The sequence below is a fragment of the Trematomus bernacchii genome, unplaced genomic scaffold (genome assembly GCF_902827165.1).
Source record: "Trematomus bernacchii unplaced genomic scaffold, fTreBer1.1, whole genome shotgun sequence".
In the NCBI taxonomy this organism is placed as follows: domain Eukaryota; kingdom Metazoa; phylum Chordata; class Actinopteri; order Perciformes; family Nototheniidae; genus Trematomus; species Trematomus bernacchii.
Genome location: NW_022987593.1, coordinates 11,629,740 through 11,644,973, shown reverse-complemented (window position 1 = coordinate 11,644,973; position 15,234 = coordinate 11,629,740). Strand labels below are relative to the sequence as shown.

The 15,234-nt window shown below is 39.9% G+C and overlaps 1 protein-coding gene across 1 annotated transcript; it reads right to left on the bottom strand.

Annotated features, from left to right (window-relative positions):
* Nucleotides 1-2,969: 2,969 nt before the first annotated feature.
* parn (poly(A)-specific ribonuclease (deadenylation nuclease)) lies at nt 2,970-14,420 on the bottom strand. The gene is made up of 26 exons (XM_034130395.1): nt 14,323-14,420; nt 14,002-14,079; nt 13,348-13,427; nt 13,180-13,247; nt 12,269-12,350; nt 12,070-12,130; nt 11,708-11,873; nt 11,142-11,204; nt 11,022-11,060; nt 10,899-10,941; nt 10,719-10,799; nt 10,584-10,640; nt 10,107-10,184; nt 9,974-10,017; nt 9,829-9,871; nt 9,056-9,131; nt 8,852-8,962; nt 8,684-8,753; nt 8,529-8,584; nt 7,896-7,982; nt 7,736-7,810; nt 6,691-6,862; nt 6,475-6,593; nt 4,149-4,209; nt 3,860-4,062; nt 2,970-3,205 (listed from the first exon to the last, which is right to left on the bottom strand). Exons 1-26 carry the CDS (start codon nt 14,339-14,341, stop codon nt 3,159-3,161), a joined length of 2,079 nt encoding a protein of 692 aa, XP_033986286.1. The 5' UTR covers nt 14,342-14,420; the 3' UTR covers nt 2,970-3,158.
* Nucleotides 14,421-15,234: the final 814 nt, after the last annotated feature.

The window sequence follows — 15,234 nt, the reverse complement described above, 5'->3', positions numbered from 1 at the left end:
CAGCGTCGTAGGACCGGAAACCCAGAGTTAACCCTGAAGTTAGCTCGCTAAGCGAAACTCTGGCTTCGTAGTACAAGACTACAGCCCTCTGAGCTACACATTTCTGAACCATACATGTTTATATTTGAATTTTTTTTATATAAAAGGAACGTTTAAAGGGGCCCTATTATTTACAGGTTTATATTTGTAAGTGCATTTTGAACCTTGAAGAAATCAGACATCTTGACTGCATTGGTATTTGCTAAGTATATTTTGCTTTATGACATGTTTTACTGTTGTTTAACTGTGTGTAATCTGTTAGGGCTAAAATCATTTTAAACTTTGAGTTAATTTAGGCCTTGTAACTAATTCACCAGCACTTACTATGGTATGATCTTGATTGAAGTGAATATATCTGCACTTGTTCGGAGTTTGAGTCTTTATTTTTCAAGATTCATATGCACATAAGCTACAGTGTAGAAATGGCAATGAAAATCTTATGATGGATCTTACTCCTTGGAAAAATCTGTTTTAATTTGTTTTCGTTATATATTTTTTCATGCATAAAGATGAGAATATCCTTAGTTTGTTGTAATTCGTGCATGAAGGAGTTAATAAATCAAACACTGATGGAACATTACTATATTGTAATTATTTATATAGGCTTTTTCTATCAAAAATGTCCGGGGTCGGTCCGGGGGTACTTGGCTGAGAAAATGTTTCAAAGGGGGTACATTACTGAAAAAAGTTTGAGAAGCACTGAGCTAGATGATATGTAATACCATCTAGTGATTGACTTGTTTTTCAGAAACCAATCTGAAGTGGTCTTTTTCACAACAGACATTAAGTTATTTATATCATCAACAATGGCTGTCATCAAAGTGTCTCAGCATGTTTAATACCAGGATGCTGAATCTGAAGCAGTTAAGCTCCACTATCATTTTATATTAATTTGCTTGTAAAGCGTATTTGAGCCCTGGGAAAAGCACCATATAAATATCATGTATTATTATTTCATTTTCCTATTATGGCATGTCAACATTTCTGCAGTTTAAGGGCCTTCGCATGAAAATACATCCGTGCACAACTCATTTGGGATAGCTGACCTAATACCTTTTAGACAATTACAAAATGTAAAAGCAATGGTTTTTAAAACATTCAAGGCCCACCAGGTTTAGTTCTGTTCCCAGACTGTGTTCAACACTTAAATGTCAATCTATTCATTAATTACTTGTTTAAAAAGTACTGAAGACATTTAAATTATTTCTCTAGAACAGCGGTTCCCAACATTTTTCAACTCGGGGCCCACTTAAGAATCACTTCTTTTTTTTTTCGCGGCCCACATTCAACCATAAAAAATATGGAGGCTACATAAAGTTCTGATTGGCCAATTCAGAACATGTGACACGTAAATCCAGTAGAACAGACCGCTGTCAAGGACTGTAATGACCGTTGCTAAGGAGGATCAAGAAAGATCCTATTATTTGAGGTTCAAATAAAAAATAAAAACTGTTTCCACACAAATAATGTTTTGCAAATTATTTGGCGGCAAATATTGAATTTACATTTACACCCTTCAATATTTTATTTGGGCTTTTAGGAAGACCGCACACAGTTCTTAAATACAACTATTCTTCTGGCTAAAATACATATTTGTTAAAGTCAATCAAGGAGTAATCTTAATTTAAGGTGTTTGAAGAGTAGATTAAAATTTTTTTTAAAAATTATTGCCATAAAAAAAAAATCAAAGGCTCAACACGCCATGAAATGGGAAATAATTAGCTCCAACGAAGAGTGGGATTATTAAATCAAATATGCTCGCCATGTTGGGTTTTTGGTGGTATTTTTGTTTGTGAAACGTTGAAGTGATCCTACTGACTGAATCTTTATTTCTCCTGTTTTTGTCTGAGATGGGAATGTCATCTCCTATATGTTATTGTTGTGTCCATGTTTGCGTCTTTAGCCTGTACAAAAAAAAAAAAAATTGGCAAATGTTGGCACTTGCAATGCCTTCACGGACCACTAGGGGCCGCGGCCCACAGATTGGGAACCTCTGCTCAAGAACTTCTTAGTTTACAGCTTTCCAGTGAGCCAGGGAATTGCTACTAATAATTATGGTAAAAAAAAAATGTGCTGAAGCAAAGTCTTTGAGTGAAACATTGGAAGGAAATTGTTACATTAGATTATGGTAACTCCCGACGTTTAACGCAATAAAAACGAGCAGGTGTTCAAATATTTCCTATCTGGTGCATGAGATGTGCTCCGTGTGTGTGGGACGAGAAAAGACAGAAAACAGAGTTACTAAGAAACAGCCTTTAATTTTCTCCCTTTTTAGGAAATATTTTAAGTACTTTTAAACTTTGTTTTACAAAAATGTATACGTCTCATTAACGTTTACACCGGAACATACTTTGACATTGTTGCAGGTTGACACGTTTACAAAACAAACACAAAAATAAAGGTAAAGAACAATTCTGTACAAAACAAGCACCTCTCGCCAAAGTTCAAAGTGCCGCCAAGAATACACATCACATTAATATTGATAAGCTTATATACGTTTGAATAAAACTGGGGTAGTTGACAGAACTTGTTTAAAAAAAAAAAAAAAAAGGGAACAAAATAGTGGACAGCTTTAAAATACTAAATAACCCAGACGGTGTAAACTACAGGACCTGACGGTGGTATTTTAAATCCTCACATGCACAACTCACAAAATATAAGACTGATAGGAGGCGACAGTGTCGTTAAAAACAGGTTTCATAGTGACAGCGTGGCAGAGTCCAGTCTGAATAAATGATCATTCCTGGAGCCTTTAGGATTATAGTGAGGGATGAAGAGTTTCCTGCTCCTCTGGTAGAAGATGGAAATATGGCAGCTGTCGTTATGGCTTGTGTTCGCTCCTTCAATCGTCCAGTCAGAAGCTCGGCTGCTGGCTTTAGACACGCTGTCCGCAGCTGTTGAGTCAAATAATTAATTGGGGGGGGGGGGGGGGGGGGGGGGAGGGTGCGCAGCTCCTGGTGGTGAACAGCTCCTGGTGGTGAACAGCTCCTGGTGGTGAACAGCTCCTGGTGGTGAACAGCTCCTGGTGGTGAACAGCGTGTCAGGAGAGCGACCCAAGTGCTGAGAGACTCTGAGCCGGAGCTCCATGTGGGACAGAGGCCTCCTCACTTCTCCTCTCGCTACCACACCTCCGGGACGTCAAACAGCGACGTCGAGGATTCAGTCCCTAACATAAGAGGCACAGAAGGTTGAACAAATAAATAAATATACTTTCAGCATCCAAAAATTGCAAGAAAAAGTGAAATCTTAAAATGGTACATTAAAGCTTTTGGCTCAGTTTCCATTCCCTTCATTAATAGGTTTCAGAAAAATCATTAAATGTCTTGGCTTAATATGCAATTGAAAACTTTTAGCTCAGAAATACAATCATTCTTCATGTGAAAAAGGTATTTATGAAGAATATCAAATTCTATCACGTCAACAGGTTTTAAACAATCCACAAATATCTATTCTCTCTATACAAATGGATGATAAACAATGCCACATCGATATAAGAAACACATTGATTATTTAAGAAAGTTATAAAAAGACACAATTAATCCTGTAGTTGTGGCAGAAGAAGGAAAAACTGTTGTGGACACAAAGTGACATTCTTCTCGACCATACCTGTTTAAACTACAGTTGAAAATAAGTGTTAAAAATGTCACCTAGCACCGAGTTTTTTTTCTTTCTAGTGCTGCTATCGCAATGAGACCAAAATATTTATTTATACGTTTTTGTTCCAGGTCAGCCAGACTTTGTAGAATCGATCTGAAGTTATGAGGAAAGGGGTTAGGGGGTCAGAGTCAGCCTGATTCAGTGTGAAGCCCCTCAGTCTCACCTTTAGACTTTTTCTTGTTCTTTTGCCCTTTCTTCCCCTGGGATGTGGGGGCTTGTTGCCAGGTGACCGTCCCCTCAGTATCGTTGCCTTCAGGACTTCCCTCCTCCTCCTCCTCCTCCTCTTCCTCCTCCTCTCCCTTCTCCTCTTCCTCTTCCTCTTCCTCCTCAGGGATTGGACTCGACCCCGCTGAGTCTGATGCATCTCTGCAGGGCGCAGCAAGCATTAAGAGACTTTAATCACAACAAACAGAACATTAACACCTTAAATGATTAACCCCAACTTCACTTACCCCGTCTTTAGCCATCCTTCTGAGGTCTTGCTCTCGATGGCGTTTGCGTTTCCACTTTTGTCTAAAAATCACAACAACTGCATGAGAGCCTTCATTTAAACTAACAGGACATGATACACATTTACGGCGCTTTCCACTGCAGGGCCTCGCACGGTATAGTTAGGCCTTGGTAGTCCAGGCTCACTTTATGCTGCGTTTCCATTACAGTTTAGTAGCTGGGACAGTAACTATAGTAACGCAGTGTAGGCAGAGCCGTGACGTCATCTTCAATGCGAAACACAAAACCAAACATCAGCCGTTACGGCCCCTACACACGGCGGCGTGCGTTGACGCTTGCCGGCGGGCATGTCTGAAGCTAGACCAACAACCAATCACCTGAATCTCCCGCCCCGGACACACAAGCAGCGGTTTGATTGGCTAGAGCTTGTACTGGCATATGATTCGATTGGCTGACGCTTCCGTCGAAGCTTCAAAAGTAGAACATTGCTCTACTTTTGAAGCGAGCAAAGCTATGCTTTGCTCCCACAATGCAGTTCAGCGAAGCGTGACCCCATTCAAAGTGAATGGGCAGAAGCGTTGTACCGCTCGGTACAGAACTAATCTGTCCTTCCTCCTCATCCTGGCCTACAGGTTTAAAATAACCTGTAAGCTTCGGCATTTTTTGTAATAGCTGCTTGTCTCGAAACTCCTTTTCCCTCAACAATTTCCTTTTCCGAGCGCCACTCTCACACTTTTCTTCTCCGACATTTTCTCCTAAACAACCTTCATCTGTCACTCAATCACTCGCAATTTGAATAAGTCAGATGTTAAACATATTCTGATTGGCTGTTAAGTGGTGCCCACTGACTGTTACGGAGTCATCATTTTTTAGAGAAATCTCTGGAATCTATCGATCTGATTGATTAGCGGAGCAAATTATCAAAATAGTACGGAGGGAAGATATTTTCGTTTGGATTACTGGTCTGGGGGAAGCGCACGAGTGTGTGTATACGTGTGTGTGTTTGTGTATTTTGCGTTTGTGTGTATTGTGTTTGTTTCCCGGGGAAAACACTGGCTGTTGTTATGCCTGCTGTGACGTTAAGTTACTCCGTTCTCCGCTTGTAATTATGCCGTTACGAGCTTCAAAGTTGTATTTATCATCTGAATTTGCTGAAATTTTAATATTCTGAAAGCCAAGACTTTGTTTATTTTAAATCAGATGAAAACAAACTGTAACGGACCCTGCCGTGTTATCTATGATTACTATACGCCTTACATTCATCATTTCAGCGGAGGGAGGGGAAGCGGCGCTGTGGAACAGCAGAGTGGCGAGGGAGAGCGGTCATCTTCCCTTTACAAGATTCAAAAATGTATTTATCGTGTGATTTTGGAAATAAAAGTTTCATATTCTGAAAGCCAAGACTTTGTTTATTTAAAAAAAAAAATAAACTCCCAAAAAATATATATTTTTTTTTAATCTTTTATTGGCTCATGATAGGCCCCCGATCTCCGTAGGCCCCTGGGCTTCAGCCCGTGCATTAAGGCGGCCCTGCCGGAATCAGTATGTTGTTACTTCGGCATCATTTTGAAACGTGTATTACAATTAAATCACGGTCAAATATGTTCATGTTGTAGTTGTAGCCCCCTTGCCAGCGATTCTCTCACTAGTTTAGCATACTCAGCCCGACTCAGCCTGGTTGTTGGCCCGGAAAGAACCACGATTTTGGAGAGCCAGAAAAACTGTGAAAAAGCACCCGTTAGCCAGAACTACCCCTAGTGGAAACGCAACCAAAAACGGGCCGGGTTTGGCACGGCACGCTTAAACCGTGCTGCAGTGGAAAAGCACCATTAGTGACAACAAAATAAATAAAGTGTCTGCATTAATGATGTTAATATTATAAAGAGAATTGCCACACTTTCACATTAAATTCAAAGGACACAACACAGCATAGTTTGAAACACAGATCAAGGTTAATTACTTTTATACTTTATAGGCAGGTGGCGTAAAAACAAAGAAGAGAAACACGTGCAGACAGCAGGATAAAGCCCATTATCTAAAGTTAGCCAAAATAAATATTGTTTAAATTCAAATTTCGACATCAAGTGCACTGTGCCTTTTTCTGTACACATTTAACACATCAGAAGCCTTGATTTTACCCCCTTTAAGTGCAACATTTTCAAGGATTCAAGCACCCGTGGGAACTCTTTGTAAAAGGTATTTACTCAAACGTAATGTCACCTTTAGAAATGTTGCAAAATTGGTTAAAAAAAAAAAAAAAAAATACACTTTTCTGTGGAAAAACAGCTTCATGTTACCAAACTGCAGCAGGAAGCGTGCGTCACCCACCATCAGTCTTCATCTTCTTGCTGCCCGTGCTGTCGGGGTAGGCGTAGTCCCTCCAGCCATCCGTCATGGCGGCGTCTCCGGTCCCCGGCTCCCCCAGAGCGGGACTGATGCTGCGCTTCCTGGAGCAGAAACACCATAAAAAAAAAGGCATCAATATACATTAAAATACACGGTAAATACACTGAATGTGCTGTTGAAAACGCAGCATAGGTGTACCTGGGGTATCCAAACCCAGCAGAGGTAGCGGGGGTGTAGTTTGGTTTGGTCCAGCTGTCCTCTCCCCAACTTTTGGGTGTCGGTTCCACCTTCTCCTTGATCTGCCTCCCCTTCATGTACTCTGCATACGTCTGGATCCTGTAGCTCTCTGCGTAGCGGCTGGTGTTCATCGCTGCGGGACCAGATCATTGCATTAAACATTTTTTAACATTTCCGGTGTGTGTATTTCACTTTTTATTAGATTTAGGCTTTTTTTTTTTTTTTTTTTTTTTTTAAACCAAAGTGGCATACAATGATACAATAAGGGCATTGTATCATGAAGATACAACTAAAACCCAGCAAGTACATTAGCAATCAATTAGCCACTTTAACCCTTATGTTGTGTTCGAAAGCTGTTACCTATAAGTGACATAACACAGGGTATATGCAGGAATCCTGAAGTCAAATCTAAAACCTTTTAAGACCCTTTCCATACATTTTAAGACCTCATCGCCACTTCCAGTTCTAACCGGTTACATTAGCGACACACTTGACCTCAAATTTACTATATACAGTATTGATTGTCCTTCCTCCTTATCTTCCAACCATTTGGACGCAAACTTGCATTTCCCCATAACGACGTTTTTTTAACAACCGGCGTAAACGGACCTTCGCGCGCTATCAAGCAGTGAGCGTGAGATGTCCTGTTCAGAGATGACGTCAAATCCAACGGGATGCCATAAATAAACTCCACAGAATCACACTACACACCTACGCAATGATTACATTCAGGCACACTAAAATACAACCTCTTTGGACAATTTATATACTTATTGAAAACAAGCTACAAAATGTAATACCTTGGAAAATGCCGTTTAATATTTTTTAATAGACTTCATTTTCACTAAATTGATTTATCAACTTTTAATACTTTTTAAGACCCCGCGGACACCCTGTAACAGTGACATAACAGCTGTTACCTATAAGTGACATAAGTGCCACAAACAGAAGATTTTTTATTTGATGTGTCTTAGCCGAAGTGCAGTCGGAACAGGATGAAACTCACCTATCTGTACCTGATCCGTCTGACTGAGAGACACAAACGCTGACGTGTCGTCTATCCAGGAAACCTGGATGTTCCCTGGGAGGATCATAGAAGCTGAGCGTTAGTGATACACAATGGGTCGTGTGAGAGCAGTGTTATCAGGTTAAACATCAACTCTTACCAAAGGCACTGAAGAGCTGGTAGAGGTCACTGGTCTTCCATTCTTTAGGGAAGGTCACATACAGGACGTGGTCTCTTTTAGGCGTCACTGTAGGAACACAGGGGAAAGGCAACAAGTGACGGTGAGATGTGGAGATAGTAGATTTACTTTGAAGCTGAAGCAAAATCAAACCCCTCTAGTCCTCTGGCGTCACTTCAAAGTAATGTTGCATCTCTTAGTATTTTAAGTAGTTCATGCGTGTATGTTTAGTATTATTGTGTGTATTTTGAGTAGTTTACTTGAAGTGGATTTCATTTAGTTTGAAGTGTGTGTGAGTGTGTGTGTGCGTGTGTGTGTGTGCGTGTGTGTGCGTGTGCAGCTGGGTGTCGGTGCTGCCCTGGCAGGCTAACAAATCAATAGTAAACCGTTTGATTGCGTTTTCACGGCCCTGGGCTATAATTTGAAGTAATGTTAACATTTTGTGTTTCACCAAAAGGCACATTGCATCCTTTTACAACAGTAATCTAAAATGGTGTAGTAGTCATCCATGTTTGCATTTTAATGTTTCTTTTAGAGAATACTGCCACAAATCTTGGTGCAGAAATGTGCATTTTTACACAACATGAGGGACATACTCAAAGTGATCATACTCACAATCTGGTCCTGTGATGTTGAGGTAGGGAATATCTATTATCCTCATCAAGAAAAGCCTAGGAAAAAAAAAAAGGGGATTATATCCATTAATAAACCAAACATTTGAGCAGAAACATTTGAAAGCAGCAAATGCAGTACATGAGTTCATCTCTTACTTGTTGAAGAAAGGATCGATTAGTTTGGAGCGAGCGGAGATGTGTGGTTTGGGCGGAGTCAGAAACGACCCTGTAGAGAGAGAGTTGATCAGAACAAGTCAAACCACACGTCTTCAGCCTTTTCCCCCCCCCCCAAACGGGATCAGTGTGGTTGTGTGCGTGCGTTACCCAGGTAGTTGGCCATGGAGACGAAACACAGGCCGGTGATGTAGGCGTCGTACCCGGCCTCGTGGAGCTGCTCCTGGCCCGTGTCGTAGCTGTGGAAGCCTTCTGCCGTTTCTGAATGGTCAAAGACGAAAAATACGTGTCACAGGATTATCGTAGGTCGAGAGGGGTTCAGATAAATAAATGTATGTATGCGTGTTTACTTACCAACTAGTGGGGACTTGAAGGGGCCTTCTTTCACTCGCTTCTCCAACTCTGCCAGAGATGTGTTGTTGATCAGCTCCTAAAACACAAAGTCAAATAAACTTTGTCAATTCGTTTTTACACATTTTTTACAAATATTTAATACAATAGCCTCAGTTGAATTGCTTTAGTGCTACTTCTTTGCTTGGTGCTCCAACACCTGAATCAGTTTGTGCAAAGATTCTGGAGGTTATCTTGTCATTACAGCTAGGGAGGGGTACCGAGCCCCGGTATTAAACGGCCCCCGGGGCTGAATTATTAAAGACAGTGGTACCGTTAAGCTCCGACGTTATTGGTCTTTTTATCGGTACTGGAGACATGTATAAAATATATGTCATATGTATTATTGCTACACAAACATTATATTGCAGTTTTAGTGTCTCCAACTCCGTTTCTAATATGCAGAAAGACTGCAAAATGCGTCTATTATTGAGAGATCTCTCTCTCTCTCTCCCCCGTCTGCTTGCGAGGGGGCGGGGCAGTTTACACACACGCAGCTGCTACATGCAGCAACACACACGCAGCTGCTACATGCAGCAACACACACGGAGGAGATGGCGGAGAGAACGCGCTCCGAGGTGTGGTTCAACTTTACCCGTCTCGATGTGGACAATGCTTGTTACCAAAAGTGCAATACGAGTTTAGCATGCAAGGGCTTATATACATATCGGTTTCTCAAATCACCAAAAACATATGGGTGCTTCTGGTCTGCTTCAGCACTGACTGAGATCATTTACCTTAAACGGCTGAGTGGACGCCATCAACTTTGTGTCCAGGAGTCTGCAAGTGGAAATATAACAATGTTAAGCTTTAAATAACAAAAAAAGTACAGAAAAGTGTCTGTTATATAGACAATATAAAAGCCAAGCAGAGGGATATTACCTCGGGAACACACACATGGTGACCTCTTTAAAGTCTGGAAGATCCTGAAGGAAAGAACATTGGCAAACATAATGAATAATTGACATTCCTGCAAAAACAGAAAATGTGTATACAGCTAGCTCGGGTTGTTTACCTCTGGCAGAGGGAGGTAGAACTGCTGGATGGTGTGCATCACATCTAACAGCATGTTGTGGCCAACCACGAGTTTACCCTGTGTGTCGGATGGAAAGGGATAAGGGTTCATTCCACATTTACAGTAAAAACTGTTTAATATAAAAACTTGATTTAGCAACAGAAAGATTCCCCGTTAGGGCAAAAGTGACCAGTAATGATGAAATTAAACACGAGTCATGCATTTGAACTGCTGATTAGTCAATTCTCGTTTTTTACATTACTTGTTAGAGGCTTTTATCCAAAGCGACTTGCATACATTCAGTACTGTCCCCACAGGAGCAATTTGGGGTGAAGTGTCTTGCCCAGGGGCACAACGACATGCTGACTGCAGTGGGACTCGAACTTGCTATCCCCCATTTTAAGAGTTATAGTTCAAATAAATACAAAATCCCATAAAAATGTGCAGTTTGACTGAAAAAACTTGAGGTAGACTCACAGATTTGGAGATGGCGTGGATGACCCTGGAGAAGCCAACGGCGTCGTTTACCTCCTCCTGTTGGGGTAAAGAATTATGAGATAGAATGTAAAACTACCGCATCCTAATGTTCAAGATGCTCCTGACAGTTCCTACCTGCTCCCTCTCCAGTTTCTGCTGTTCTCTCCTCTTCCTCTCTTCATCATCTACTTTGCAGACCTGGATGAACCGTTCCTTCTGCGCACAAATAGTCAATATTTTAAAAATACCTTATATACAGATAAAAACCCAAAACAAAAAAAGGCAAAATTGGTTGAATTAAAAACACATTCTTACCTTTTCTGTTTCCACAGTTTCTACATGAAGCCCCTTGGGAAACCTGTGAAAACACCACACATCTTAATCTTATTCAAACAAACCCAAAAACTACAATAATTACAAAAATGTTGAGTGACTCACTTCCAGTTCAGTGTCTGGTAGATCAGCTTTCTCTGAAACCTGTTAAGGAAATATCAAATGTAAGTAATGATAATAAAAATACAAAATGAATGTAGGTTAGGGTTAGTTTTCCTAGATTACCCAGTGCATGGCTCCAGGTCCAAAGTCTTCTCTGAGCTCGTGAAGAGACCCTCCACCTTCCCTCTGGGAGGGGAAATGGGTAGAAATGATCAAAACACTAAAAGGGCCTCATTATGCAGTGTGCGTGAAGCAATTTATAATAGAAAATAACATTGATCAAGTAAAACACATTTTTTACAATTATTTTTCAGAAGGGACCAGTTTAAAATGTAAGTGTTACCATTTGATGCAAAGTATTAAATGATAGCTTTACGCCAATTCACATCTGGAGTGCCTTCGAACAGGTCAAAACAAAGAACTTACAAGAACAAACTGTGCAAAGTAAAGATTTGCAAGACATTAAACACAATAGCACATCAAAAATGTAAGTTGTCAGATAAAAATTAAGTCATAAAAAGCCATGATGGGAAATGGAAGCTTTTTTAGTCTTAGCAGCCACTCAAGAACTATATGACTCGAGTGATCATCATCGACACACGCACAGTAATGCAACAAAGGTTTCCAACAAGGGTTAAATGCAACATACAAGTGCACATTTGTACAGAAAAAACGTGAGTGACACGTACATCACCCTGTTGATGTATTCTTTGTGTTCCTGAGGTACGTGTGCTGGGCCTTTGGAGGACGGGGAGGTGAACGATTGATTATTGATACCGTTGGCTTGTTGGTTCCTCCTCTCCTCCGTCTGCTCCCTCAGCTGGGCCTCCTCCTCCTTGTTTAGGTACGGGATTCCTTTGAAAATGAGAAACATCTTAGTTTATTCGTCCCTCTACTAGGGACTAGGTTGGCTGTAAACATTTAGATCTTGTGTTTCTGCATTTATAACAAAACAAAAACAACCCCCGGTTCGAGCTATAAGATCGAGAAGCGAGGAAATGACAAAGAAGAGACTTGGCATGGAGCTACAGTCACTCAGCAGTTTACTCACCATGACAGAACACCTTGTTGAAGTCAAACCCCTGACTGGCCAGGAAGTCGATGCTGGAACTCTGAAATGACAAATATGATCTTTTATTTTACCAACTTTGAAACCCAAAAACTATCCAAGTCATCATCCCTTTTAAAAATCATTCATGTCAGTTCACACTGAAGCAATGCAATCACCACGAGGAACATCGCTGCCTCACCTGACAGATGAACTTTAGGTCAGGGGACGTCCTATTGAACGGTTTTGGGAATACATAAAAATTAAAAGGCTTTATGATATATCTGCAGAAAGAAGGGAAAACAGGAAAATAAGAGTTAGTAAAATAATTCAACCAGCTGCAAATTAATACAAATAACCTGCTTGACACCAAAGCACAGCCTGGTAAAGATCTACAGGTAAAAAGTAGCTGTGAAACCCTACATTTGATCTGTGTAAAGCCTTGGTCTGTTAGGTAGTCATTTGATTTAAAAAAGGAATTTAGAAATATGCATCACAGGATCCATCTTAAGTATGGCTCAAGCCACTCATTTTAGCACATTTTGAAATTACACATTCATCACTAAACCTCCCATAAAAGGCCATTTACAGTTAATTAGCTAGAAGGGAAACATATAACGTTTTTGAAATTAAAATGAATTGGTGCCCCGTGCATATGTACAGGTTACTTTTATTAAACAAAACACAAAAAAGGGATGTCCATGTTTGTCGACATGGATAACATTAAATGGAAAAGGTTGATTCACAGGAGAATAAAACATTTAAAAGCGATACATAATGTATGAGAGCACTTACTGCAATATATTTTTATATACTTAATTGTTACCCGCCATCTGACTTTTGTGTTTCCACCATGACTTTGGGCTATATAATTCATCAGAACACACTGAGTTTAGTTTTTATCTCATATGTCCTGCTGGAGAGACTTCTAATCTTAATATGTGCATGATGCATCCCACCATGTTAAAATAAAGGCTGTGCCCTTGAGCCTCACCAAAGTAGGCTGCTTTTGTCGGGGCTCCCCAAAGTCTAGGTTTGCCTCGGCTTCTAATTTATTCCCAAATAGAAACGCCAGAACTATAGTTGTGTATTTGTGAAACAGTTGCGACTCACTTTGACTTTGCCTGGTCGTACGTGAATGTGCATATGCCAAACTGGAACAGCAGAAAGTCCATGGAGTGCTGGCGAACAGAGAGAGAGAGAGATCAAAATGAGATTATACTAGAAAATGGAGGGAAAAGAGAAGGCATCACAAATGTGCGCACTATAAACTCCACTCACCTTTTTAAGCTTTGTGTATCTCTCCTCTGGTGTGTCCAGTCCATTGGTAAGTGCACTCACATTAGGACCGTCACTTATCCCTGAACATAAACACACCATTTATATTCACAGCCAGTAGTGTAAAGTAACCAAGTAGATTTACTCAAGTACTGTACTTAAGTACTTTTGAGGGACTTGAACTTTACTTGAGTAGTTCAACTTGTTGCTACTCTTACTCCACTACATTTATTTACTTTGTAGATTTAGTTTAATGATGAGAAATATAATCAACACTTAAATAAAACTTTAGTTTCACAAGCTACTCTGCAGCATGCAAAGTAATAATAATAATAATTAGTTCCACATTTGATAAACATTAATGCATCAATAAATATAAATCATGACAATAAAGCTTTGAATCTTGAATAAAAAAAACACAAGGTGTATTATTCTTATATGAGCCAATGAATGCCTTATGAGTACTTAAAGTACATTTTGATGCCAATACTTAAGTACTTTTACTTGAGTAACATTTTGAATGCAGGACTAGTACTTGTTTACTGCACTCTGGAACTTATACTTTTACTCAAGTGCAAGATCCGAGTACTTCTCCCACTTGTGTTCACAGCTGTAACCATTTAAGTCGCAGTTCATGCTAAAAACTCTCACTGTTACCTGAAAATTCTCCATCGATGGCAAGGAAGTCAGCCTCTTCTATCGCGCTGTAAACCGTCTTTAAACTGTCTTTAAAATCTGTAAAGAAGGGAAAGTGTATGAATACCAATGGAAGCGTGGTAGCCAAACAGAAGCACACATAACCCCGCAGCCGTGCTTGCAGCTAGCTACCTAGCTTGCTAGCTAGCAGCACACAAAGCTACGGAATGAAACCAGTTTTGTCCATTTTAAATACATATCAGTTCACTCGTCTGTTGTGCGATATTTAGGTGTATGTAGCGTGCTATGAATCATGAGAGCAAAATGTGGCTGGTTACTTACTTTGGCGTGTCACCTCCATCCTGCACAATGACTGAACCTGGCTGACAGCTAACGTTAGCTAGCCGACGTCAACTGGCTTTTAACGGCTTCATAAAAACACACTTCCGGTGCCGCGGTCGCCAGGAGACGAGACTACCTGCGGTTTATTTGACATTTGAATTTCAATAGATATAAGATTTCATATTTAAAATGACATCTATTATATTTAATATATCATTTTTTTTAATATAACGTGTTGGCTGCGAAGTTATAGACATATAAAGAGGGGAAATTAAACTCTATTTTAAGGTGCGTTTTATTGCAGCAGACATATTTCTCTTAATATTTTCCTGGACATTTAGGGTTTAATTACCAAGCTCACACAATAATGCCTCTTCAGTAAAAGCATGAAACATGATGACAAACATTGAGCTTTATACACACCTGTAATTTGTATTTGGAGTATGTATGGAAGCCCATTGATGACTTTGTTAACTGTAGCCTATAGATGTTTAATCTTAATTGACATATATTTGATTTAATATTTTAAATGACATCCCAACAAATAAAAACATCAGGTTATTTTTCTTTATTACGTGTTGGCAGGAAAGTTATAGAGATATAAAGAGGGGAAAACTCTATTTTAGGGTGTGTTTGCTCTTGCAGCTGTCTTTCTCTTGATATTTTCCTTGACATTAAAGTGTTTTTGTTTACATTTTTAAAAACCTACCTTTAATTTTTACCAAGCTCACACAAAAATGCCTCAGTATAAGCATGAAACATCATGACAAACGTTGACCTTTACCTGCATTTTGTATTTTTGTGTATGTATCGAAGCCCATTAAGGCAATATCACATCTACTTTTGCATTTACATTTTCACATACTAATCTGATCATATTAAAATCAACATAAAGCTGTCTGACCCGGCTGT